General features: G+C 47.9%; 1 protein-coding gene across 1 annotated transcript in view; it reads left to right on the plus strand.

The window, feature by feature from the left end:
- Window positions 1-26941, plus strand: part of LOC119394424 (nephrin) — a 186884-nt gene that overhangs the window by 62057 nt on the left and 97886 nt on the right. The window contains exons 3-4 of the mRNA XM_049416082.1: window positions 14567-14776; window positions 16705-17013. Of these exons, the coding sequence (XP_049272039.1) occupies window positions 14567-14776; window positions 16705-17013 (519 nt within the window). The remainder of the gene's footprint in view (window positions 1-14566; window positions 14777-16704; window positions 17014-26941) is intronic.

Below are 26941 nucleotides of genomic sequence, written 5' to 3' on the forward strand. Positions count from 1 at the left end.
TCCGGCGGTTTGTCGTGTGTCCCGTCGTCACATTCAAGCGCTCACAGCGAATTCAGGGGCTATTTCGCCAGCCTGGCCGCGTCTCCTGACGCTAGTACCTGCAAACGACGTGATCCTACACTGACACCCCGACTTGAGACGGCAAGCATGTCAGGTCCTATTGCGCCGTTCACAATGCGTGACGGCCAGGCTTCCAAAAAAAAAAATAAAGCAGAATCACTCCACTGACAGCACTTCCGCTAGTCGTTCCCGAATGCTAGCTTCCGGAACCCTCCGCATGATGCATGACGGCATCACTTCGGGTCACCGGACTTTGCTCGCACGCTTCATCAATTGTGTCAGCGTTTTTATTGGCCTGCGGCTATAAAAGAGCGCAATACCGTACATTGCCAGTTGTCCAGTTCGGACAATCTCATAAAAATCCGGTGATTCCTCCTTCAGGCTTTTTGCATCCATGGAGTGTAGCTACTTACCTACTTTACCAGTTGAGAAATTTCACATCGACTGGCTTGCCCCCATTGCCAACAGTACGAGCGTCCATCGCTAGAATATTGTCTGCGATGGCTACCAAACGCGTTATGCTGAGACGGCAGCACATTACCTCTGCTACGTGTCTTCTGCTTCTTGCTGTTATCTTGAGTCATGGCGCGTCACGTGTCATTGTAAGCGACTTCGGCCGGCAATAACCAACAGATGCTGATCAGCTGCATATTTGAGGGTCTCCTTATCGGCATTCGACACCTACAGTTCTGAAATAGGCCATATACGTCTCAGCTGATCACAAGAATCGGGACGACATTGTGCGCTTTGTAACATCCGCATGCAATACAGGGAAGCATGAAGTAACTGACTAGGCACTTTTATATCTGTTGTGCGTGTGCGGTCCCTCAACATACGTGGACGCAGTTTTGCCGTTTTACCTGCACGAAGACTACAGACCCTGCGTCGCGCCAAAGAACTTTGTCGACTGGCTCGCTTGGTACCGCGTTCCTCAAAAATTTCAATCAAGGCACGTTAATGTGACTCTGCGCATACCTGTCGTTATCGCTCCAAGAGACTACGCACTTGTATGGGCACCTACACAAAAAAATGCTTGTATCGCTAGTCTCTCTCAACTTACAGAGGTCCGTTTGTCAAAATCACCGAACTGAGTGGCGTAAGTTGCGTAATAGCAAAGCTGACCTCCGCAAATCGCCGTACGCGGAATGCACTAGTTGTTCTTGTGGCTCGACTGAACCACTACACCACCACAGGGACTGAAGCATCAACACAACGTTGTTTCCTAATTCGCTCGGTGAGCCTCGTCTACTCCGGAGGAAGATGTTACGTTTCGGGGCAGATGCGATGTCTTGTACGTTGAATAACAGCGCGTGGAGTTGGCTATTTCTGACTGTCGCAGCCTTGGCTCTTGACGCCATTGTTTCTGCGTCATTAAAAGTTACGAACAAAGTTAGAAATGGTCCAGCAAAACCGCTCGATGACAAACGGGGAAAGGGTACCAAACTAGCGGTGATCCCCTATATTCATGGCATTTCTCACCGTATTATAAAGATTTCCGACAAGTTTAATATTGAAGTCCACTTTTCCGCTAAGAATAAGCTGAATAGCCTGTGTGCCAGAATTGATAATTTGTCCTCAGGTGCGAGTGAGTCGTCTAGGAGAATGTGCGCAGTAAAACACCGCATGCAGTTTGTCCCTCGCAAAAGCAATGTAGTGTACTCAATTCCGATGTCGTGTGGTAAAGTTTATGTGGGACAAACGGGGCGCTGCCTCAACATTCGCCTGCGCGAGCATCATAGCTCTCTCAAGGGCGCGCCGTATTCGCATTTTTCCGCCCACTGTGCCGCTTGTGGCTGGTCACCGGAGTTCTGCCGCACAACCACTGTTTTTGGACACAATGAGGCTCGAATCAGAGAGATAGCTGAAGCCTATGCTGTCAGCAAAAATGGTGACACGTGTGTCAGCACTGCATTGATTGCGTTGCTCAGTTGCGAGATGGCTTACTTGGACAATACTTAAATTTGCTGTATGCCTGCAATCTCTTGTCATGTGCTTAGGGTGCGCGCTCATTTCTTTTCTTTCCTTTCTTTTTCTTTTCTTTGTGCTTGAATGAAGCATTTAGTTGTTAGTCAGCGCTCGCGTTGTGCAGTCTCTTCTTTGTGTCTCGTTTTTTTGCGCTGTTCAATATAAACCCCAACCAACTAGCCCAACTCTTCCTTTTGCTGCATATGCTCTGTGGAGCTACGTGTGAATTTCTGCTAGGCTTTTCCGCAACACGGCAACTGAAAAGTCTAAATGACCATGCAGACCACAGCCAGCCGGTTTGCAGAAAGAATCACAAAAAAAAAAACACTTTGTGACATGCGCAGAAAAACTCGTGTACGTAATCCCCTTAAAGTGTGACAAGTAGTATGTAGGGCAAACACGTCATTGCTTGAATGACCGGCTTCATAAACACTATTACAATCCGCATAAGACTGTCCAAGGTCACTGATACCCCAGTCACACGGCAAATTTAGTGCCATTTTGAGCGGGTGCACTTACGCCCCCAGGATGTCACTTTGGCGGCGCGCTGCAAAGGGAAGTGTACTTTGGAAATGATATCAATGGGGATGGGTACTTAAGTAGCACAACAGATGTTTGTTATTTCAGGCAATCACCTTTAAGTAATAATGTGTTACAGCTATCAGCAGCCATTAAAATAAATGTTACGTACAAACGCGGTGGCTATAGCTGCCGCCATTGCGCGGCGTGTGCTGGGCATGACCCTGGTGGTCGGGGCTGTAAACTATCTGAGAACGAGAATAGCAGCGTAGTTTTAAATGTGAAGCATTTCTTAGCGAACCTCCGGCAATTTGGCCGTTTCTATCTACGTATCTATCTAGCCGCCTACGCCTGGGCGCTCTCCTGGTCGTCTTCATATCTTGTAATGTACCAAAATTGGCATACCAGGGCATCAGTGTATGACGAACACGATTCACTGCCATGGTTATGACATGTAAAACGCAAAACGCCTTTCGTGTACGTCATGAAACCATTTCCATCAGTCACATGTGGCACGTACCCGCATACCACAGTTCATGTTACGCGGGTATGTGCCACAGGTGATTCACAGTCTCAATCAAAACAGTAACTCCGAACATACGCATTGAAACGCAAGGCAAGAGAGGGTTCCGAAGGCACAACAACCCTGGAAGATGCTCGACTGCCATCCATTCGTCCACGTGGCCCGCCAGAATGACGCAGTGTTCTCTTTATTTCATATGAGGCTGGGCGATGTCCTCATACTGACCGAGGATGACGACAGATTGATTGAGAGCCGCATTGTGACACGCGAAGAAGTCGCCGTTAAGTGTCCTGATGGCATACGGCTATACCACATAAATGCGGACGTCGAGCGCTATGACGCACGTTGCCTCGACGCTGCAGAAAGCCTGTTATGTCATCCCGCACGCGATAACATAACGGACTATAAGAACGAGCAGCTACACAGGGACGCCCTGTCCAAGGTGGCCAAGATGAACGCAAGCGACATGTGCGGCTGGCCGGCTTCAATTTGCCTGAGCATCGGCAAGCTGTTCATGATCAGGGCTAACATCGACGTAAGCGACGGCCTCGTTAATGTGTCGCTTGCTGTGTCGTCCACAGCAAGCGGCTTCATTGCAGGGGCAGAGGCGTGGGTACATATAAGAACACATGTAGGCCGCATACCACTTCGCCGGCCGCCATATACGGAACACACACACAGACAAGCAGCGGAATCGGCGAGATCTGCGTTACGCACCATAATTAATGTCAGAATGTCTTGGTTATTTTAATTACGATAACCAAGACATTCTGCTCGCCGCCGTCTACCTGAGGACCGTCAAGAACCCCTTCCACATGCACACGGGTTCGTGAAACATGCATACGTTCTCCATCATAACGGACAAGTATAAGCACTAAATATCAGCTTACCGCGTCTGGTGTTGTTAATACCCATGTTGCTTAAGTATCGTTACGCAGCAGTAAACAACTGGTTATATAACACATGTGCGACTATTCAACATATGCATGCGTGTATACGATTTGCACATATATTTAGCGTCATTGCCTTACGTCTCGCTAAATGTAAAAAAATACGCCACAGTCACCTTCCCGCCGCATGCTTCGCATATATCGATTCCTACAGTACGTGGGATCTGCCGAATTTTTTTAGGTATAGTATGTTTTAATGCATAATAATATTCCTAATAACAAAAACGATAGTTTAAAAAATGCTATGAACTCGGCTCCGGATAATACCTTATTTATTCTCGAGCCACTGCTACCGAGGCTGGACACTCCGTCGCAGCGAAGTGAGTTCGGCGAAAGCACTCGCTGGCAAGTGCACTTTGCAGCGAGTGTCACTAAGGGTTCCCGTCTGTAAGCGTGCGAATGATACTAGCGGCGAAGTGCACTCTCTCAAAGTGCACTTAAGTTCTCCCCTGTGTATTAGGCGTTCACTGTTGTGACTGCGGTTGCCAGCCCCGCCATGGCCTTGCTTTTAGCGCTGTGCTGTAAACGTGTGACATGTGAATCAGGAAACGAGGAAAATAATCGGGGCTATAGAAATATCACGTCGGGGGGACGGATACGTGAGCGCACCCTCCGTAGCATTATCAGAAATAGAAAACATGCGATGGTGGTGTGGCTTGTACCGTAGTCAACGCCTCGAGTAAATTGTTTGAAGTGCCCCCGTTGTATCCTACAGTGTGTGTATTCTCCTTTTTGTTTTTCGTATAATCTTTTGTATAATTTGTCGGGTTACGATAACAGTCCTTCTGCAAGTAAAAGACACGCCCGTTCGAATAAAGCTCAGTTGGATGTTAGCGTTTGTGTGCGTTTTGTCTCTCTGTGTTCTGTCCACATCGACCTGGCGCAAGACGAAGTTATGAATTGGTGTATACGCTGCTTCACTCACTCTGTAAATAAACCATTGTCATCCATTGCAATAACAATGAAAGTGCAGACATAGGGTTACTTAAGCATGGCTCTGTTTTATTTTATGAAATCAACTACCGTGAAGAACAACATTTTTAAGTTCCCGTCTTCAGAACATTCCTTCCTGGTGCAGCCAGGGGGTCATGCCGCTGAAAACAATACTGTGTACATCTATATAAGTAATATAAAAAACCTTTATTAATATTATATCTCATGTCGGAGCCCTTCGTTGATGCCGATTATTATAAATAAGTTGGCATTTAGTGAGGTCAGTGCAATGTAACTCTACACCGTCCTCAATCATTTTTGTAATTGCCTCCAGCGTTTGTCGCGTTATTGCGTTGACTGTATACATCACACGTTTCTAGCTCGATACTCACGTTAACGCAAGGCATGAAATCAGCAAATTAACTTTACTCTAGTGACGTTTCTTTCCTGCACTGCGCTGATTATACTAATTAGTTCCTTCGTTGTGTATACCTGATAGGCATCATGTGCTTCGGGAGTTGTAACTGGAGAATCGCTTTGAAAAGATGGAGCGGAACTATTTCTGTGCCGTTCTGCCTGACCTCGTATCAACGTTACCGCCGGCGCAAGCATCGATGCGAAGCAGCAGCAAATTCTGCAGAGCCGAAACGCTCCTCCTGTTTCCCTGTGGCGCGATCTTGTACGCGTTCTTAAAACGAACGGAGGTGGTCCGTTTTATCCAGCCGCACGCGATTGGTCAATGTAGGGCCGTGACGTCTGTCACGGTTCAAATTGACCATTCGTGTGCGGCTGGATAGAACGGACCGCCTCCGTTGAACGCGTTCAAGATCGCTCCCATGAAGTCCAGTTTTCTTTTTCCCTAAAATGAATTACATTGCGTGCTCTGACACAATTTTTTATCTACCCGGAAGACATGACTCAAGAAGCACGCAGAAAAAAAAGGAAGTTTGTTGGGCTGAGCTCTCGGAACTAAAGTGGGGGATCAGGGTGCCGCCTGCGTCTCCGGTTGCTTCGCTTCGCATTGCTTATCGCGGGTTGGCTTGCAACGATCGCAGCACTTCGCGGCAATGCGTGAGAGAATGCAGTCTCAGCCAAGAAGAGTTGGCGGAGCGTTGTCATAACACGGAAAGGCTTCTCGGCGGCTTTATAATCCCATGCCAACTACTGGATACACGCAAGTAAATTCATTTTTGTCAGCAGCTACGAGTAACCGTTGTCAAAATTATCGACAGGCAGCCATGCTTTATTCCGTTTGGAAGGGACCACTTCCGGCTATTCCGCGGAAGTGTTGATTTTGTTCAGCCTATAGGTGCGTTCAGTGAAAACTGAGCTGACGTGTTCGTTGAAGACTGAGTCTGAGCCTGGTGCTCTTCACTGTGCGCTCGTTGCGTCATACCCTAACATATTTCGTAAACGCTCTGGCACTATTAATTTCCACCAAATACCGCATCACTCACGCTCCGAACATGAGGTAGCATTTCGTTGCCTACAAGCCTAGACCAGCGAAGTCTAAAGCGGAGAGATCGGCGAACAAGGCAAGGGGCATCACATTATTTGACCCCAAGGGAGTGGTTACACCCATTCAGTTCCTAGAGGCCAGGCTGTAAACGGCGATTACTACAAAAGACCCTTCGGAGGCACTCGTGAGAGAACGCATTGCACGAAAAAGGCCCGAAATTGTGGGAAATTGGAAACTCACCACGATAACGCAAGGCTAACGTTGCTAACATCGTGATCATATTTCTCTCTCGGAAATACAACTCAACAATGCCCCACCCATACTATAGTTCTGGCATGGCCTCCTGCGACTTGTTTTTGTACGCCAAGGCAAAAAAAGAAAAAGAAGAAACAGAAGAGCTAACAAACAAAAAAGAAAACTGAAGAGACGTCATTTCGATAAAACGGTATTCGCTGGAGCTAGTTGATTCATTGCTAACACTGGTTTGAGCTGCGGAACTTAAAACGAGGGACAAAAAGAAGCTGTACTAACAACAAGAGACATAAGGACGTCGCCGCTGTACAAACAACTTCAGTTTTCAGTACATTGGCGTCCATCGGTCTTCTTTTTGTCCCTAGTTTTAAGCTCCGCTGCTCAAACCAGTGTTAGTCATTTCGATACGACCCAAAATGCCGTCAAGGCTTTGGAAGCAGTTTTCAAGCGGATAGCGATAAAGGGCTTCGCCCATGTTTTCCAGGACGGGAAGAAACGCTGGGAGAAGTGCACTTGCCAACTAATCTAGGGGGCGCAGCAATCAGCATTTTAGATTTTGGTCTGTTCTATATTGTGCGAGCCACTTCAGTCGCTAAAAATAACACCGGTTTTGTTTACCATAGCGTTGTTCCATGAATCGAGCCTACTTTATTCAAATGACCACGGGGAAGCAATTTTTCGCAGTGCAGCTGCAGGGAAAACTTACATGACTGATTTTGATGGCTAATCTGATCGTGCTTTCCTTCCGTTTATTTGACGATTCCTTTGTGTACAGCAGCGTGACTGTAATATATGTCCTGCGAAGAACAATCATCGTCCTCATAAATGGCCGCCACTGAACTGCGAAAGGGAGGCACATCTTTCCATCGCCAATAAACCCTACCTTGTGCCAGCCAGCCTCTATTTATGCCGGCGAATCTCTTCATTTCATCGCGCCACTGGATTGCCTGCCGTCATCGATTACGCTTTCATTTTCACGACATCAACTTAGTTATTTGCACAATTTTTCCGTTTTAGTTTTTGATGGCGTCAGGTGACGCCATGAAAAACTAAAACAAATAACTGTGCAAATTACTAAATTGATGTGACGCCATCATCATAGACGGAGGGTAGGTAGGGACAGGGGCTAATCCCCTCTTCCCCCCGCCTCGCCTGGAGGAAACTGCCGGACTTCTAATAAAGCTCATTCATTCATTCATTCATTCATTCATTCATTCATTCATTCATTCATTCATTCATTTATTCATTCATTCATTAGCTTTTGATGACTGGCACACTGAATTGACAATAGGTGTACCTGCACTTTCGCGACTAACAAACTTTCATTAGCTCGTTGGCTGGTTACTATCCTGAGGCCGAATGATTCTGTGCTTTTCCACGACCAGTATATTGGATACTTTCTGGCACACCTATCTCTTCGCATTTCGCAGATGTTATTCTGTGAGCCGTATCTTTCTTATTTAGCTGGTGCCGGGCTTTTGTCCGCAGGCAAACAGTCGCTTTCGAAAGCTGTATCCAAGGTTCAGCATGAGTTTTTAGTTGTTTCAGGTTTGACGTCTGATCACGAGACCTTTCAGTTGGAGAGAGCGAAAGCACCTCCTATTTGGTCTGTTGCACGGCAGCTCAAAGGCATACGGGGGCATCTCGGCAGTGCTTTTTCGGGAAGTCGCACATACATTTGTAACAGCCCAGAAGGCAACATGGCGGTACCCTGGAAGCCCTCAGTGGAAATGTGCATAGTTCATCTCTCAAGTTGGTTGCAGCACTGCGGATACTACTGAGCTGCTCAGCCAAGAGGAGCAGCGAGAGTTCCCCCCAGATGTACTCGTCCGCGCCGCGTCGTCAGATTCGTGTCTCCGCGCACGCCCAAAACGAGTACGGAGCCTCACACGGGCCTTCTGGCCGCGTGTGTAAGCTATAAAAGCGAGTGGACGACAATGCAGAAAAAAATACAATAAACAACGCTTAGTAAAGCAATAAATGGGGCCATTGATGCACGTTCATTCTGAAACGCGCTAAGTATAAACACCTTCAAGATAACGTTATAGTTAAAAGCACCGAAAGTGATTACGTCCATCATATAAAATCTGGCTTTACCCGCACTAGTTCAAACGTTATCTACATGATCGAATGTTCATATTGTCAAAAACGGTACATTGGCAAAACGGGACAACCTGTTAATGTTAGATTAAATCGGCATCGCGCGGCCACGGCGAAGAAGTTATCCAAAGCAGTGGCACAACATTTTAATGTAGCAGGTCACAATTTCGAAGATCTCAAACTTTACAGACTTCAGCCAAACTTCCGGTCCCCAAGAGACAGAAAATATACAGTCATACCTTATTCACAAGTTCAATACACTCCAGCCAGCAGGTATTAACGTTTCTAAAGGGGGCTCTTGAATCTCTTCGGTATGGCACATACACAACGAAAAGCAATGAGAGTTAAGCCCTTCTTCTAGGAATTTCGAACCTACTATCGTTAAAAATGCCACGTGCTTTCAATGACAATCATTCAGCGAAACGTATACCCTCCTCTCTTCCGCCCCCCCCCCTCGCTTTTTGTTACTTTTTTTTTCGCCTTCCTTATGACTCACCCAGTTCGTCACGGCGGCCTCTCCCTCCCACCCCCACTCTGGCAGTTGCCATCCCCTTCTCCCTTGTGGTGGAGATGGCACGAAGCATATACACACGATAGCTAAGGAAATCAATTCCAGCCTTGAAGAAGACAAGTCCACTTCTCGAAACGTCGGCTCGAGCGCCCACCCCCTGTTTACGGATTTTTTAATCGCAAGCTTCCATCTTCCACTTCCTTCCGTTTTTTTTTTTTTTTGGCTCAGTATAAATATTGCTTAAGGAACGAAGAGCGACAAAAAAGATCTTTTAGCCTTTCAGTAACTCTTATACTAATCGCTGTCCAACATGGAAATGATATATATATATATATATAGGCAGGCATGGTGGCGAAAGTGGCCGTAGCGTTGCAAACAGTGAAGAAGATTGCTGTCAAGAAAGTGGTCAAGTAGCACGCGCGAGTTAGGGTGGAAGCGGTCAGTTGCTGCGTAAGCAATGTGGCTTACTTGCACCTCGTACCTTCCAGCCTGCTGCAACCAGTTTTCTAGGTGTAAAATGAGTTAAACACTTATAAAGGGTTTTGGTTTCTCTCGTAGCTAAAACTCTAAGTCTTACGCACCCTAACATCTATCAACACCTCTTAACGGCCTCTTAACAAAGCACATTCTTGTGCTAGTTCGTTATGCATACTTTTTATTGGGGTAGCAATTATATGGACACTTTCGGCGGAATTTTGCCGTCGCCGTCATGTCCCGGATATGTATATGTATCTATATATGTATAAAAGGCGGAAAGAAAAATAAAGCAGAAGAAAAAAATCACAGCATATCCACGGAGTGAATGATCATGAGTGGGCGAAGCAGCGGAGGTTCATCGGTAAACCGTGAATCTTCCGTGAATTCTGCCCAGTACATCATCACCGAGGTGAGATCGGGCGCGTTTATACTAAAGGTTCGATGACAGTTATGACGACTTGCAGCTCACTTTAATTTTACATGTACGCTGTGAATTTTCATTGTTCAGAAAACCATTGCTTTAGAAAACATCTGGCGTCTTTGGTTAAGCAGCTGGCGTCTTTTCGTTTTGCTTTAGAAACATCTGGAGTCTTTTCGTTTTGCTTTTAGAAAACATCTGGCGTCTTTCGTTGGTTTATTTCATTAATCAACGGCGTTCTGGACAAAATTTTTATTGTTTAATCACGCACAGGAGAAATCTCACCAGGCACTACCTTGGAGGTAAACAATGGCTGCTAATGGGAATGAGAGACAGAAGAAATCGGCTTTTAGCTAACACTTACACTTCTACTTCTGCTAACGTTTCCTACTGGAACATGCCAATGGCTGCTAATGGGGAATGAGAGACAGAAGAATTCGGCTTTTAGTTAACGCGCACGCTGCGAATTTTTTATTGTTCAACAACGCACAGGAGAAATCTCCCACCGGCACCACCTTGGAGGTCAAGATCTGGTACTAGCGTTAAGACTGGTTACTCACTACGACGGGGACGAACGGGTGCCGCTTTAAGGAGCTTCGCCCCTAAAATTCCGAGGCACCAGACCGGGGCCAGCAACCCCTCGCTCCCCAGCGCGCTGCGTTGGACAACTCAACCACGCGCCATGCAGGCGCCGGCGAAATAACGGCGAGTTATTTATATACACCATTTGCCGCTGATGGTACGCAGATCTCGGAAGAGCTTGATCGTGTTTTCTATCACGCAACGCTCCTACATGTTCTTTCAATTTGAACACTGCCCCTGAGACGCGCTCGACGAAGTGGCCCCTTTCCGTCCCTACTTGTGATGCTGAAAAAAAATTAAAGACCAGGCACACCTTGCGTCAGACGACCCCGTGTGTCAGGAGATGTCACTCCACGCGCCGCAGTTTAAAAGAAAAAGGAACAGCTAAGAACATTTGATTCTCTATTATCGACACTTGCAGCGAGTTGCTCGAGCACAGAGACGTAACAACTGTGACAGTTGTTAGTTCACGCGTGTCCTGTGTGTGCCGGTGCGTTCGTTTCGGGCGTCCTTCTTAGTGCTTCAGCGGCGCGCTGCAAGTATCCGGCTGCTTGTCGTTCTTCATGTGACGTTCCAATGTCTTCTATCGCATTCATTGCTTTATGAAAGTTAAAAACTTTCTTTATGAAAGTTAAAAACTTAGCAAAAACTAGCGTTGGTGCAAAAAATGCCGCTGATTAACTTTCACAAAGCAGAAGAAATTATGGACTGCGTTAGAATATTTATTTCATGTTGATGAAGCAGCCCCTTACTTGATGAAGGACATGAAAATGAGTGAACCGGACATGCGCGCATGCCCTGTGAACTCCTTTTTATATCCTTCATGAAGTAACGGGCTATTTCAAGGAAATGCACTTCGAACAACTCGCCCAACTTACTGTCTTGATTACAATATTGCTTATTGAAAGAGACGGCCAAATGCCGACTGTCTTGTGACCATGCGGCCCGGAACCAACCGTTCCTTCCTGCACACTGCCAGTTTTGATAGACTAGCGCCTTAAATCAGCGTTTATTTTCTCCCTTTTCCCACTGCGTTGCCGCGGGACCACGTCGCAGTCACGTGAAAAGACACAGTTTATCCAACTTTTTTCTGCTCGCTACCATTTTTGCAGTGTGGCGCAATTTCGGGTGCGGCACAACGCTTCAAACAGTGGATGTTTAAACGAAGTCGCACGTAGTGGTCGGCTATGTTGGGTTAAGCATCGAATAGGTGACTGACAGCGCAAACACGGCATGAAGAAAACATGAGGACGGCCGCTGACTGCCCAGGGGCGTAGCCACGTTAGGGCGCACCGGGCCCGTGCCCCCCCCCCCTAAATTTTTTTTTGCCATAGCATACAGAGCAGAAAATGACACCCGACCACATCTGCCTGCTCGTCCCCACTACAGATCAAGGAGGTGCCCCCCCCCCCCCCCGAAAAAAATTTCTGGCTACGCCCCTGTGACTGCCAACAGATTTTTTTCATTTATTTATTTATTTCAGAAACCAAGTCCACATACCTGTAGACTTGGTTATTTTTCTATTGTCCACTCCCCTCTGTAAAGCTTTGTGTGATTGAGGGTAAAATAAATGGAAGGAAATGAAATGAAATATACTTGGTTTGCATAAAGTATGCATAAATACCAACTATATATCCAAAATTCGGCAGATCCCAGGTACCGTGGGAATCGATGGTATGCGAAGCACGCGCAGGAAGGTGACTGTGTCGCAATTTTTCGCATTGAGCGAAACGTTACGGAACGGCGCTATAGAAATGCGCAAATGCTATATACGCACACGCATATCTTGAAGAGTCGCACACATGTTATATAACCAGTTGTTTATAATTGCTTAACGATGCCAACAGCAACATAGGTATTCAACACCAGACGCAGTAAGCTTATATGTAGTGCGTATATTCTTCAATACCGTTCAATACTCGTGTTTAGAACTGCGGCACATTCTGGGCCCATGGCAAAACAGCACCTGTGCGTTACGCGCAACGAAAGCGCTGCGGACTTTCTTGTGGGCCACAAGCCTGGCCGAAACTTTGTAAACAGTGTAGTCTATGTATTTGTGTGGGGTTATCACTGTATATATCATAATCATCACCCAGCACCTGGAGTAACTTGTCAGGCGAATAGCCAGACAAACATCTCCAGCTTTTCATTAAAACATTTCTTTCTGTCTATATATATTCTTCAATAACGGATCGCCCGAATTCAACTAGGACAATGAAGGAACACAGATGCACAGGACAGGCGCTACTCGCAGCTAAGCTTTATTTAGAAAAGTTTCCCTAGATATATACAAAGCCGCGTGGCACGCGCAGGCGCACTGCACGTACGTTACAGTCACAGTTGCAGTTGAGTTGCGTTACAGTAGTTATGCTTAACTTATCCGTTATGACGGAGACCCCACGCACGTTTCACTAAGCCGTGTGCATGTGTGGAAGGGGTTCTTGGCAGTTCTTGAATAACGTCATCATCACCGTGATCAGTGAGCACCAACAGCTGGACAGGACTTGTTATCGGATCTGTTCGTGATCGCGGCTAAGTGTAGTGAAGTGCGAGGTATAGTAGAGCTTGTGGAAACCGCGGATGGCCTTAACGAAGAAATGATCTATGATTCCTCCTGTCCTGGACGTGGCACCGAGGTCTTGTGGTGCCCTATCCACATGCAAGCCGTCTTTCATGCCGTCTAAGAATCAGGTGTTGTTGGCTTTTGATAAATCAATGCTGCAGTCACCGGTAAAATGAGGGACATGGTCCTCTTGGCAGAGTTGTTGTAGGAAGCACTGATCCCAGTTTTCGCGTAATCCACGCGGTCGACGTTGTGGACCACGTGGACGAGTTGATGGTAGCGCAGCGTCTTCCGCGTGTGCTCTGTCTTCAGCGGCCTAACTTTCCTTGCGTCGGTCGCTGTGGTGTAGTGGTTACAGTGATCGGCTGCTGACCCGAAGGTCCCGGGCTCGATCCCGGCCGCGGCGGTCGAATTTCGATGGAGGCGAAATGCTAGAGGCCCGTGTACTGTGTGATGCCAGTGCACGTTAAAGACTATCACTTTCGTTCCATGAAGGAAAGCAGATGATTTTTAAGGGCTCGTTTATCTTTGTTAGACACAATATTAATGAGAACTAACAGACAATAACGCCAAGGAAAGTATAGGGGGTGTTATCTGTAGTATTTACTATACTACAGATACTACAGATAACACCCCCTATACTTTCCTTGGCGTTATTGTCTGTTAGTTCTCATTAATACTTTCGTTCCATGTCACTGTGTATGTTCGCGGTTACTGCGTTGACTGAGACTCTGTTATCACCTGTGGCACATACCCGCATAACATGAACTCTGGTATACGGGTACGTGCCACACGTGACTGAGGGAAAGCGTTTCATGACGTACGGGACAGGTATTTTGCGTTATTCATGTCATCACCAGTGAATCGTGTTCGTCATACACTCATCCTATGCTATGCAAATTTTGGTATATTACAATGCATGGAGGCGACCGGGAGAGCTCCTAGACGTAGGCGGCTAGATAGATAGATAGATAGATAGATAGATAGATAGATAGATAGATAGATAGATAGATAGATAGATAGATAGATACGTAGATAGACACGCCCAAAGTGCCTGAGGTTCGCTAAGAAATGCTTCGCATTTAATAAATAATCAGTTGTCGACAAGTGCCCATGCTCGTGTTTTCTCTTCGTCGTCCAGTGTTTGCGCTGTTAGTCACTTCTTTGAGACATGCATCAACTAGACAAATTTTAGGCTCTTGTTCAGTTGAATTAAGTGTTTCGCTTCAAATATGCGAAACCCCATACACGCAGGTCGTCCTCCAGCTGCGCTCTCCTGGTGGCGCGACAGCCACCGGCTGGAGGACGTGCTCGTTCCGGGTGGTGACGGAACCGGCGACGCGGCGAGTCAACTTGCCGTGGGGCCCCTTGGTCGCCGAGACCTACACGCGCAGCTCGTCTGTCGAGCCTCGAACAATAACATCTCCGAGCCACTCAGCGCATCGGTCGTCATCGACCTTATACGTAAGCTGAAACTACGTTGACGCTCAAACTGATGTGTGACGAACCATCGGTTGGTTTTATGGCTGAAGCGAAGGCAAAAACAGGCATTGCAACAGAATAGTTCATGAAATACTAGGAAAGGTACATTTACTATGAGCGTTTGTTCACTAGTGATCTGAAGATCCTATAACAGCGGGTGGTGAAATTCGTGAAATATTGACGCATATTAGCAGTGTATATTTTTGCCCCCTGAATTTTGTCCTGCGGCAGCAAAGTTTATTTGAAGGAAAGAGCGGATATTGAAGGACAAGCAGGCAGTGAACTAGTGTAACAGGAACTCCTAATAAATTGAACTAGAGATTGAATAATACAATGGCTTAGCGAACATCATTAGCTTTGCCCTACTGGTCATTTTGGCCAGCTAAATCGCTCATGTTAAACACAGCGATTGCGCCGCGCACTGATTTGTTGTGTCGACACACGGGCCTCGTTTCCAGAAGCAAGCGCGCGAAGAATGGATTGAAAAAAAAAAACACACCTTCACAATGCGCCGAAAATCGCTGCTGGACCCAAAACAAGATTCACCACGAAAGGTATTACTAGCAAGTTTGTTGCTTCCAGATAGAAGGCATTCACTGTAAAAGAATGCTAGCTCCAAGGCCAGCAGCAGGCCTTCGACAAAAGCTGTTGTCGCCTTCAAGAAGTTTGTTCAAGAATGAAATATTTTAGGGAAATATTCACGTAAACAATGTTGTTGCCTTTCCCTTCACAGTGAAAACAAATGTACAATGTTGTGATCATGTGTTTGGTGTTATGTGTAATAATTTATCTTACATTATTTTCCCTTGTATGTTTTCCCCCGTGTGGTATTCCCATGTAGTCTTCCCCCCCTGCCCCCCCCCCCCCTCGTGCGCACGCCTATGCCTGAGTCTGAGTGAGCTTGAGTGAGTCGACTCATGAGTCCGTTAGCATAAAATTAGCTTTTTCGATGCTCCTTAACGCCGATATCTCACATAATAAGTGTTCTTCGATACGCCTTTTGATCTTGCACCTTCAAATGCCAGTTATCAGTGGTTTTAATCCAGTAAAAACATCTTTACGAAATACGCGGCTCATACAAGAAGCTTTTGTTAAGAACTTCCCGTGAAAGAGTTTGCGGATGGAGGTCATGGCAATCACCTAGACCCCGCCCCCTAACTTACGCTTGGGATCAATAAATATAGAGGTGGCGTATGAACGCTGATCCGTTGAGATATCTGTCAATAGACTTGAGTGCAAACATAAGCCAATATAAGGCTGATAGTAATGCTGAAGATGAGTAGATACGATCATAGGTCGGCAAAAAAAAGGTGGAGCTCACTCATACCCACTCAAGAAATACATTTTGTGCTTAGGGCTCACTTGGACTCAGGCTCGGCAATATTTTCCTGAACCGGACTCACTCGGACTCAGACTTACTAAAATTTTCCGCAACCGGACTGACTCGGACTCAAGCTCACCGAAATATTACTCATCCAGACTCACTCAGAGACACTTGTTGTCCGATGTGAGTTTGAGTGAGCCGACTTATGAGTGAGTTTGGCGACCTATGCTTACATGTCTATGGACATGGTGACGCACGCGGGTCCATAATTTCAAGGGGCTATAACTGTTTGTTCCGTTTCTTCCATTGCTTCTGTTACTATCGCTCCTGCAGTAGCTCTCTTTCGTTGGCAGTCACGAATGGCGGTTAACGTCAGCTGCATAGGAGCCGGAAGGAACTCAGTAGACTGTTCACGGGACCTTGACGTCTACGACTTCAGCCTTACGTGGTAGAAGAGCTGTTCTAGCCTGAGCTGCTTCGCAGCTTGCAGCAAATATTGACTAGGTTTCTTACCGAGATAAGGGAGCACACCCGGTCACGCACAAGTTTTGTCCTAGAAAAGTGTTTCGCTGTTGGTGCCTCGCAGTGGGTCCGACCAGCGTGTCCATCGTGGGTGCAACGCCCTCACTCGAAGCTGGTCGCCCTGGTCAGCTGCGGTGCATCGCCTCCGGTTCGAGGCCACCTGCTCAGCTCTCATGGTGGAAGGGGAGTCAGCGACTTCCCGCAATCACGACCACGACCGACGCCGGCAGTGCCGTCGACGGGCCGGCGTCCAGCAGCACGCTCACAATAACCCCTTCGGTCGAGGACGACGGCCGCCAGATCACGTGTCGAGCGTTGAACGAGCGCCTGCCGCACGCCACTGTCGAAGACGTCACCACCATCAGAGTCCTCTGTGAGTGCTTGCTCTCGTTCACTCGTTGACTCGTTTACAATGGTAGTAATTGAGAGTCATTTACAACTGTTTCTCAGAAAAACTTTTGAACGGAAACGCTTTGTTGAGTTGCCTCGCGCCTTTTTGTTTTGTTTGCCACCCCTCAGACAAGATAAGACGTATAATGAATTTTGTCAAGCTTGCATGCCCGCCCCCTACCTTTATTTATAACCGTACACAGTGTAGTATTGACGTGGGCGCCTAAGACCCACGTCGAAGGAACGCCGGGTGCACGCCGGAACGGCGGCCCCGAAGCAGACGAAAGGCACGCAGCAGGGTGCCGAACAGAAGACCGAACGCCCAGTTTATTATGTACAGTGGAATATATACAGTTGAAGTGCGCCCCCTGGGCGCATGAGAACCGGTTCCCGAAACGGAACCGAAACCACTCTACCACATCATCCCCTCCCTTGAGAGAGGATGTCCGCATGGTCACTGTCAGATTTCAGTCTACGGCGCCGACGCCTGTACCGGTGCCATTTCCCCAAAAGACGTCTGAACTGCAGCCGCCCACAGCAGTCCGGAGGAGCGAAAGAATCGGCCCGTGAACTCTCCCCCCCTTCAGGAGGAAGCTTCTTCCAGTGCACTGTAGGGGCCGGAACATGCACATGATGGTGAGGCTCAGATGGGGCATGGCTCGGCGACACCGACGCAGAAACCGTGCACGAAACGGCAACGGGCACAGTCGGCCCAGACGCGACCGGCGGATACATCTCCGAAGCATGCAGAGCGGGAACTGGCACAGGGAACACAGCTGGCACAATCAGCGGATGCACCTCCGGCGCATGTAGAACAGTACCAGTCTCCCGGAGAGCACCAACAGTCGGAGGAAGCACAGCCGGAGCTTGTGCAGCAGCAGGTGGAATGGTAGTAGCAGGCACAACCGGAGTATGGGCTGCTGGGACGCAAGCAGGTGAAGTATGGTCAGTAGCAGTAGACCCAGTCGAAACAGCCATTGTAGCCACAGAAGCACTCCCAGTAGAAGAATTCACAGCCAGGGTATGCCCATCTCCAGGTAACACGGCAGGAGCAGGTACATCAGCAGCACGCGCAGGTGCAACACGTGAAGTAAGCACATCATCCGTGTGAGCAGGCATCGTCGTAGTACGGGATGTCGAAGTATGGCCCGGAAGAATTGGCATGTTTTCCGCAGAAGAAGGTGTAATACTTGTCCCATTGGAAACTGCGACTGTGTGCACGGTAGTACTCACTTCATCTGCATCACCGTCCGGAACCGCCACCGAGGTTCCCGCTGTGCGGCACATCTCGCTGAAGTGTCCTTGCTTGCCACAGCTGTTGCATGTACGACATCGCGCAGGACAGCTCGGAAAATTCGCCCAATGCTGAGGCGAACCGCAGCGGTAGCAGACACTCGGCGGGGCCGACGGTGCAGGAGGGGTGGAGACACATTGTTGCAGTGTAGGTCTAGGAGGGCGACCGCCGCGGCGTCCATGCTCGCGTCGCATGGCAGCGTCCACTTGCATAGCAGTCAGCTGCTGCAACGCGCGGTCGACGCGCTCCTCTTCCCTGGCGTGTTCCAACGCTAGCTGTACAGTGAAAGCGTCTCCCATCTTGATGAAAGTCTGTAGGAGGTTAGGGTCGCGCAGGCCTTGTAGGATCTGGTCGCGGAGCATCGTAGCTGCTGCGGTGCCGAAACTGCAGTGGTCGGCCAAACGACGCAGCGCTTGTATGAACTGGACGACACTTTCGTCCGGTTGTTGAACCCTCCGCCGGAATTGTGCGCGCACGCAGACAGCCTCTTCAGGCGGCGCGAAGTATGCGTCCAGAACGGCTAAGGCCTGCTGGTACGCGTCGCTTGCTGCGATGTCTCCGGTAGCCTGGTCGCCGTCAAGCTGCGTCTGCTCGTCAGCAGCCTTGCAGTAGGTATGCAATCCCTCCACGCCGAGCGCGTTGAGAAGCAGCACCTTCTTCCTTTCCGGCGTAGCGTCCGGGGCCGCCGCGTCGATGTACACTTGCAAGACGCGGCGCCACTTCTTCCACGGAATCGGAGGCACGCCAGGGCATTGCAGGAATGGAGGTGGTGGAATTGCGGGGTACATGTCGCCGAAGAGACCAAGCGCGACGGAAGAACAGCAGTAGAAGTAGAAGCAGAGGCAATGAACGTAGTGGCCGCAAACACGTGTAATGGCCCGCAGTCTTCTCAATCAGCCGAAATATCCGTGGGCAAGGGTATCTTGAAGGTGAGCCGTACAGCAGAAGCAAGCAGAATGCAGGATGGCTCGCATTTCGGCAGGATTGATCCGGATTTCCCTCGTCGCCAATGTAGTATTGACGTGGGCGCCTAAGACGCCACGTCGAAGGAACGCCGGGTGCACGCCGGAACGGCGGCCCCGAACCAGACGAAAGGCACGCAGCAGGGTGCCGAACAGAAGACCGAACGCCCAGTTTATTATGTACAGTGGAATATATACAGTTGAAGTGCGCCCCCTGGGCGCATGAGAACCGGTTCCCGAAACGGAACCGAAACCACTCTACCACACACAGGCGCTTTCGATGAAAGAATTACGGTGATAATGATGATGTCATCGATGACATGCACATACACTGTTAGGTGTGAAAAATGCTGCAGTGCAAGTCTTTTCGCAGCCTTGATCACTTCTCTTAGGCCGGAATTTCCTACACAGGCGTAAAGGACCGCGTAATGTCTTACCACGCTAGCTTTCTCATTCACTTGCCTAATATGACACTCAGTGCACCGCATTGAGAGCGAGTGTCATTGTACATCTGCAGTGCAATGCTTAATTGCAATGACAATTAGTAAAAAAACACTCTCTTAATTGCAATTAAGAAGGAAAGTGTGCTTGGCCAGGCCACGTGGTGCGAAAGACTGATAACCAATGGTCAGTTAGAGTAGTCGAATGGATACGACGGGATAAGGAAGCCAGCCTTGAACAGCAGCGAGTTAGATAGGGTGAATAAATAAGAAATATTGTAGGCATGAAATAGAATCAGCTCCCACAAGATGACGTAAATTACATAACATTGGCAGATACATTCCTCTTGCAGTGTACACAAGGTAGGCTTATGATGAAGGCCAAGTATTCTGAATTTTCCAGAAATACACCTCGTCGAGAGTTCTGTTGTAACAAGTGCACTTAATGAAGTGTATAAAACTTCATGTATACCAAACGAAGAACTACTTGACAAATATATGGTTCGCACCTTTCTGAATTGTGAATTAAATTACCCATCCATCTCTACCAAAACACACTCAAGGGCCACGTTCAAGCAGCACCACAAACACCGCAAACACAACACCACGTTTAAGAAACTAGGCAGGTTATAAGGGTTTCACATGTGTTTGGTAGTCAGGGTTGCCGTTGACGGATACTTTGCGCCAGATTGGCTACGCTACGATCCCTTCTGGCGACGATAATTTGACTTTGGCTCCGTGGCTATTTCTCACCACTTTTAATTTTTGTTTTGGCGCATTTAGAAGCCACCTTTCTTATTATCTGTAAATAAAATACATTCTTTCGATGCCTTTTTCTCGGGTCAGCCGATGAACGCGTGTGTCTCCTGCCACCAGCGGTCTGGTATGCGCGAAGGCATCACCCGCGGCGTTTCTACAAAGATGGAGAGGGGGGGGGGGGGGGAGCGGAGCTGCGTGCATGTTGGCAAACGCGTGGCTTGCATGCTACTCATGCTGCGGGTCGACTGTGCTGACGCTGCGTGCCAGTTTCTAATGCTGATGCACAGCGCGTGTTCTTCTGTGAACTTCACAAAACGGAGAATCGCAGCAAAATGGAGTTGGACTGTTCCTCTTCATTCAGATTTCACTATTTGAAGTTGGGCCGCTAGTATGCTAACGTATATTTCGGTCTGCGGCTTCAAGGAAAAACTGTTTCCACCTTTATTGTTCCTGCCGACTTGTTGACTCGAAGGTACCAAAATTACTCTGCCTGCGATATTACTCTCTGCCTGCGAGTATACTCTGCCTGCGAGTATACGTGCAGGCGCTCAGAACTTATTATATTTAGTCGTTGTACACTCACCTGTGGCTTGAAGACCAAGCAAGACAGAAAATAATGCACTCTTAAAAATAATATTATTCTATAGTGAATAATGAAAACTCTAGTCATAATACAGCTTTTGTTCTATCTGTCTGCAAATTTATCAATAAACCAAAGTGGAGTGACTACTTTTACTTTTAGTTGGAGTTCCGGCTGCTTTTCAAATCGACCCAATGACAACCGTGGTGGCAGTGTGTACTTACGTACGTGTGAACCTGTGTGTATACGTGCGTGTGAACGTGTGTATCTGTACGTGTGTGTGGGGTAGGTTGCATTTGGATGTGCGTGTTAGAGGCTAATTGTCGGTAACCTAAGAAAATAAATGTTCCTGGTGTGTTTGCCGCACAAATGACTAAATATATGACTTCTTGGTCAAGTGTTCATAAACAATAGTATTTTTAAGCACGTGTGGGCGTTCAGGTGACCAACAAGAAGTACCACCACTTTTGCGAGCCGTCTCAACGTATTTGGCAGTTTATTGATTATAAGTATAATGGACTAATCAGCAAAGGCTAGTAGTGTGCGTCTATGTCAATTGCTTTGTGGTGGTCAGTCTAAGCATACGCCGTCGTTCTTCCTAACGATGCTTGTGAAGAATTGACCCTGAGTAGATTTAAGTCGATAAAACGGGAACACATAGGTTTCAACAACGCCTGAATAAAGTGCCCACATGGCTTAATGTTACTATAAATGTAAAATCTGCAGGATATTAAGTTTCTTTATTCTGCCTGATAACAGCCTTCTTTCACGCGCTCCGAAGTTAATACATCAATAATGAATGTACAGTACCGTGATGCAGGTTCATTAGTCGCGCCGATTCTTTATTCACGACAGGGCGCTCATTATGCTGCCTTGCTACCACTAGCAAGGTTTTTATATACAAAGTATTATTGGGGGATGGGGCACGCATATTAATCTGATCACCTTACTCTGATCTTAATGTGAGATATTATTCTGATCACCGTACAAACGGCTAAAGTGGTCGCCAATTCACTTCCTATTTCAGCATGACACTGAACGCACTTGGCTGATGCTGGCGTGGAAACCATGTGGATGTATGTTTTGTAATTCACTTGACTGTAGACGCAGTGGCTTGTTCATGGAATGGCAGTGTACCCCGGGAAAAAACATGGTTTATCCCTCCGTCATAGGAATCGGAATAACACGAAAGTAAAGCGTGCCCTTACAGAAGTAACTGAATCTTTACTGTACATGGATATAAGATAGTTTGCACAATGTATATTGATGTCTGGCAGCTATAGCACCGTTTAACGTGGATGTGCCTACTTTGATGATTGGTGGTACATCTCCATCCCGACGACTAACGTGTCTGCTAAATGATTAAACAAACCCGTATGGTAGCTGTAGTAGTTAACGTTGAAAGCGCAATCAGAGAACTAGGTGTGATAGCCAGAAGAGCGTCGCATATTGGACGCAGGACTTGGTCGCCATCCCACGGCATGTTAAAATGTGATTGAACACCACGGCAGGACTAGAGGGAAACGCAAAGCGCATCGTGCCGCCCCAGTAGCCCGGCCGCGATTTTTCTAGGGGCGAGCGCGTGAGCGGGGTTAAAGCCAGGTGAGGCAGGCGCGCATCGCAGAGCTATGAGTGTGGCCGACGCTTTTACGACGCTTCGCTAAGGTCGCCACCTCGCGGTGTGTTAAGGCAGTCACAAAATTGAACTTCTATTGAAAACGCGCCGAATGGGAGGGACGTGTAACGCGTTGCAGGCGCTAATCGCGAAGGACACAGTAATGACGATTTACTTTACTTTGCCGCTCCCAGAGGGCAACACCACCCCGCTAACCGGGAGAATGGTAGATATAAAAGGCGTGTTTGTAAAGCCTCTAGACTCTGTGACCGTGGCGCAGTGGATAGTGTGCCCGGCATCTGTTGTTGCGGACCGAGCGGTCGTGGGTTCGATGCCCGTTGACGGAACTTTTTTCTTTGCCATCTGATCGCGTATATTTTTTCGGCGTCATTTCCGTGACGGAAATACGTCACTGAAGTCTTGGTGGACCCCGGCATAAAACACATTCGTGTTAAAAAATGTGATGTGGAAGCCTTGTAGACAAAAAAATGCTTTTTGTTATATTTGGTGACACGTCACCCCAATTCCTAGCTTAAAATTGTTAAAGGGGCCCATGCAGCACTTTTTCAGCATGGTCATAAAACCTTGCCGATCAGTTGTCGAGGCTCATGAGAACACGCGAGTAAAACATTATAGCGCAGCACGCGGCCTGGAGTTTACAATAAATTTTCAAAGTCAGCTAGAAGTTGCCCGCTCTTCTCTCGACAAATGATGACATAAAGCCAAATGACCGAGCCATAAACCCAAAGTCAACTGCCATTTGCTGATTTGACCATCGTGAGCTGCACATTTACCGTGGTCGCTGCGGGATGCCACCACGTGCCCTCGCGCACGCTCGTGATAACACTGTAGGTGGACGATCTTCTTGCCCCCTTGACATACCCCCCCCCCCCTCCCACTCCCAACCTAGCTTTCAGCGCGCTCGCTGGCACAAAAGGAGAAAGAAAGCGCTTAAAGCGTACGACAAATCACTGTAACTCTCGTCGTACTTGGCGGATTCTAAAAATAACCTTGAGACGCTGTGGATCCGCGAGAAAATAAACTCCTTTAATGAAGCCATTCGATGATTACTTGGAAAAGCGTTGCCGGCGCCTTTTAAATACTTTTACTGTAGTCCATCCTTCCACATTGTTGTTTTCATCGAACGGCCAGTGCAAGAGATGGCAGCGCATGTGAACGTTGTCAGCTGTGAGAGAAAACAACTTGTACTTGAAACTCTATTGTGGCGTCCACCAGCGCTAATTATGTTGAGGTTCCTGTAAGCGTATTCTTTGGGGAGTATTATTATCGTTGGAAGGTGTCCTCAGAGTTATCGCCCAGCGTTAGACTCTTGTTGCACGTGTGGCTATGACGTTTGTTCTGCTGAAATCTAGGAGGCTGCACTTTAAATAAATATGAATGGCATAACGGAAAACGTCGTAATAAAACAAACAAACAAGAAATGCTGACATCCTGCCTCTACATTTACAAGTTTTCGTTTCTGGCTGGTAACGTTAACCTGATACTTCTGAGTACAATCCGTAAACTCTAGTTAAACAAGAGCTCAATACTGGCTCCATGATTGTATACTTTGTATAAAATAAAACCGTTCGTCACCTTCGAGAAACAAGTTTCACACTGAGACTTCTAAATCATCAGCGCTTGTGAAAGCGCGCACGACTTTGGACGTGTGCTCCATAAAGTAAAGGAAATAAGAAAATCAAACCCTTCTGTTATGTTTGCCGCTCATAAGTCGATCCTGCAGACAGGACGGCGCGGCACGGTACGTCGTACAAAGCTTCTTTCTCGGCTCTCCCCCTGCCTGGTCTTTTCGCTGGGCAATTATCAAGAGAAAGCAAACGGCTTCCTTTGAGCAAGCTTGTCTGCCCCGATGGCCAGCATGGGTTTGCGGTCAGGCGACCGTTCTCAGAGGTCGGCGGCCTGAATGTGTGGGAAAATGAGGAGGACATCCCCGCTCTAAGCAGTCGCTCGAGGCGACAGTATGCGTGACCCCAACACGGACCAAGATGTGCTTTTGCAACAATGCAAGGTCGAATGCGTGGGAGGCAGGGTCACGCAGACGCCTTTTCTTTCCCGGAACGGTTTAACGACTGGCCCGCGAGTTCAACTCGATGTGTATGGGAAAATGGCGTGAATGCACCAGGGCTAAAATACAGATGTATTTCGACCGTGAGAATCCCTGAGAGCGTGGGAAGGAGAGGGAGAGCCATGATGGGAAAGAGTGCCAAAACGCCTGTCTGCGCTGTAAAGACACTGCTGTCGAGATTAAGGACAGCCCGGTAGGGAGTGGCTTAATCTGAGAATGAACGGATTGGATAAGGGAATGTCGAGGCGGACCACCAGTGGCCACCCTCCCCTTTTCTTTGTTACCGCAAGGTACTTAAGACTGGACGGAATTCGTTTCCCTTCAGTCTAGGCTGTAATCACTAAACTGATCGATCAGTAAGACTCCGTACGATGCAACTTTCGTCTGGGCCGTAACCACTTGGTGGTCGAACAGTGAGACTCGGTTCTTCGTATGTAGTAACAGTGTTCTAGGCTCTAACTTAAGAAAAGTTAAGTAGAAGAGTAAGATGCTGTTGATGTCTATGTTATCATCAGTGTGCTTCGGCAAGATGTACATATGACTGTAAATATTTCGCTGCAATATACCTTCAAGTTTTCATTACCTCCAACCTGCCTCCTGCTTCATCGACGTCGATCATCTCTTTGACGGGACTTCAATCCACATCAAGGAGAAAACGAACAAAGAAAAAACATAACTGGCGCAGTCTGACAGGGATCGGCGAGCTCTACAGCACCATACACTGGACCAGCCCTGAGAAGACCGAGGAGCAAGGCATCCAACAGCCACCAGCGGCAACGTCGAGACGATCCCACAGCAGTCAACTCCGGCGCCGTGGAGGAGATCCAGGAACGACAGAGCATTCAGCAAAGGGTGAGCAGGATTTCTTGCGTCTTTCTCAAGTTGGCATGGCAGTTTGTGTGTAGAGCACATGGTGAGAACACGCGGAGGTGCAGAAACAATGGAGTTTAATGGAGATGAGGGTACGAGTGTGGCGGAAGTGGATCGGAATCGAGAGCCATCAAATGATGGTAGTCTAAATTCTGATAAGTCAGGTGAGGCGAGAGTGCCTACTCCGAATCAAGAATCGATTCAGCAGGCATCTCAGGTTTTGCCGTTTTCAAGTGAAACGAGAACGCTCGAACTTGAAATCCAAAGGCTCAATCTCCAGATTGAGTACGAAAAGCTATTGCAGAATAGAATGAACGCGGAACGTCTCAATGGCACGTTGTCCAACTCTGGGTCGGAGACGGGTGATCAGAGGCGATGGTGTTTCGATTCTGTCCAGCAATGTGCAAAAGTGCTGAAAGGGTTTCGCCTGCCGAGTGACGCGGATGTGCCATTATGGTTTGCGGAAGTAGAGAAACTTTTTGCTACTTACGAGTACCGAATGAGAGTCGCGTGCATTTGGTTATGCCAGCACTAACCGAACGAGTTCGTTACCTACTGCGTAACCTCAACCCTGAAGAGTGTGCAGATTACGAGTCAGTTAAAGCAGCAGTACTGACGGAACTGAAGCTTTCTCCGGCAGAGTATCTGCAGAGGTTCGAAAGAGCAGTAAAGCAGAAGGAAGAGACGTGGGCGCAGTTCGCGTCCCGCGTGAAAACGTATTTCTCATACTACCTTCAAGTGAGAGAGGCCGACACGGTAGAAGTGATGGCCGAACTCATGGTTGCTGACCGTATAAAATCGGGACTCAGTACGGAGGTCTGGAGTATGTGAGATTAAGGGAAGGCGAGGGATGGCTTAGGCCAACTGAGATCGCTAAAGTGCTCCAAACTTTCGAACAAGCGAAAGGGAAAGGGCGTGCTTCAAAGCAACCAATTGTAGAAATGGGGCAAGAGCCGGCGACACGAGTTGAGAAGGCGCTCTGAAGTGCCACTTATGGTCACGGCTCAGGCCATTTCGCTAAGAGTGCCCGAAGGCTAGTGATAAGGAGAGCAACCCAAGAAGGCTATTGAGCCAAAGCGGAAGGTACAAAAGGTAACGTTATCCCACGAGACGGAAATTGAATACCCAATGGAGTCCTTAGCGCAAAGGTGAAGTCTCTGAAACACGAGGGCGAAGGCACAAATAAAGTGCAGTTAATTCCTGTATCATGTGCAGGTACAGCCGCAGATGCGATTTTGGATACAGGGAGTGAAGTAACTGTCATTCGGGAGAGTCTGCTTCCGCGTAGTCTAATAGAGCCGTGTG

The sequence above is a fragment of the Rhipicephalus sanguineus genome, chromosome 5 (genome assembly GCF_013339695.2).
Source record: "Rhipicephalus sanguineus isolate Rsan-2018 chromosome 5, BIME_Rsan_1.4, whole genome shotgun sequence".
Lineage (NCBI taxonomy): Eukaryota > Metazoa > Arthropoda > Arachnida > Ixodida > Ixodidae > Rhipicephalus > Rhipicephalus sanguineus.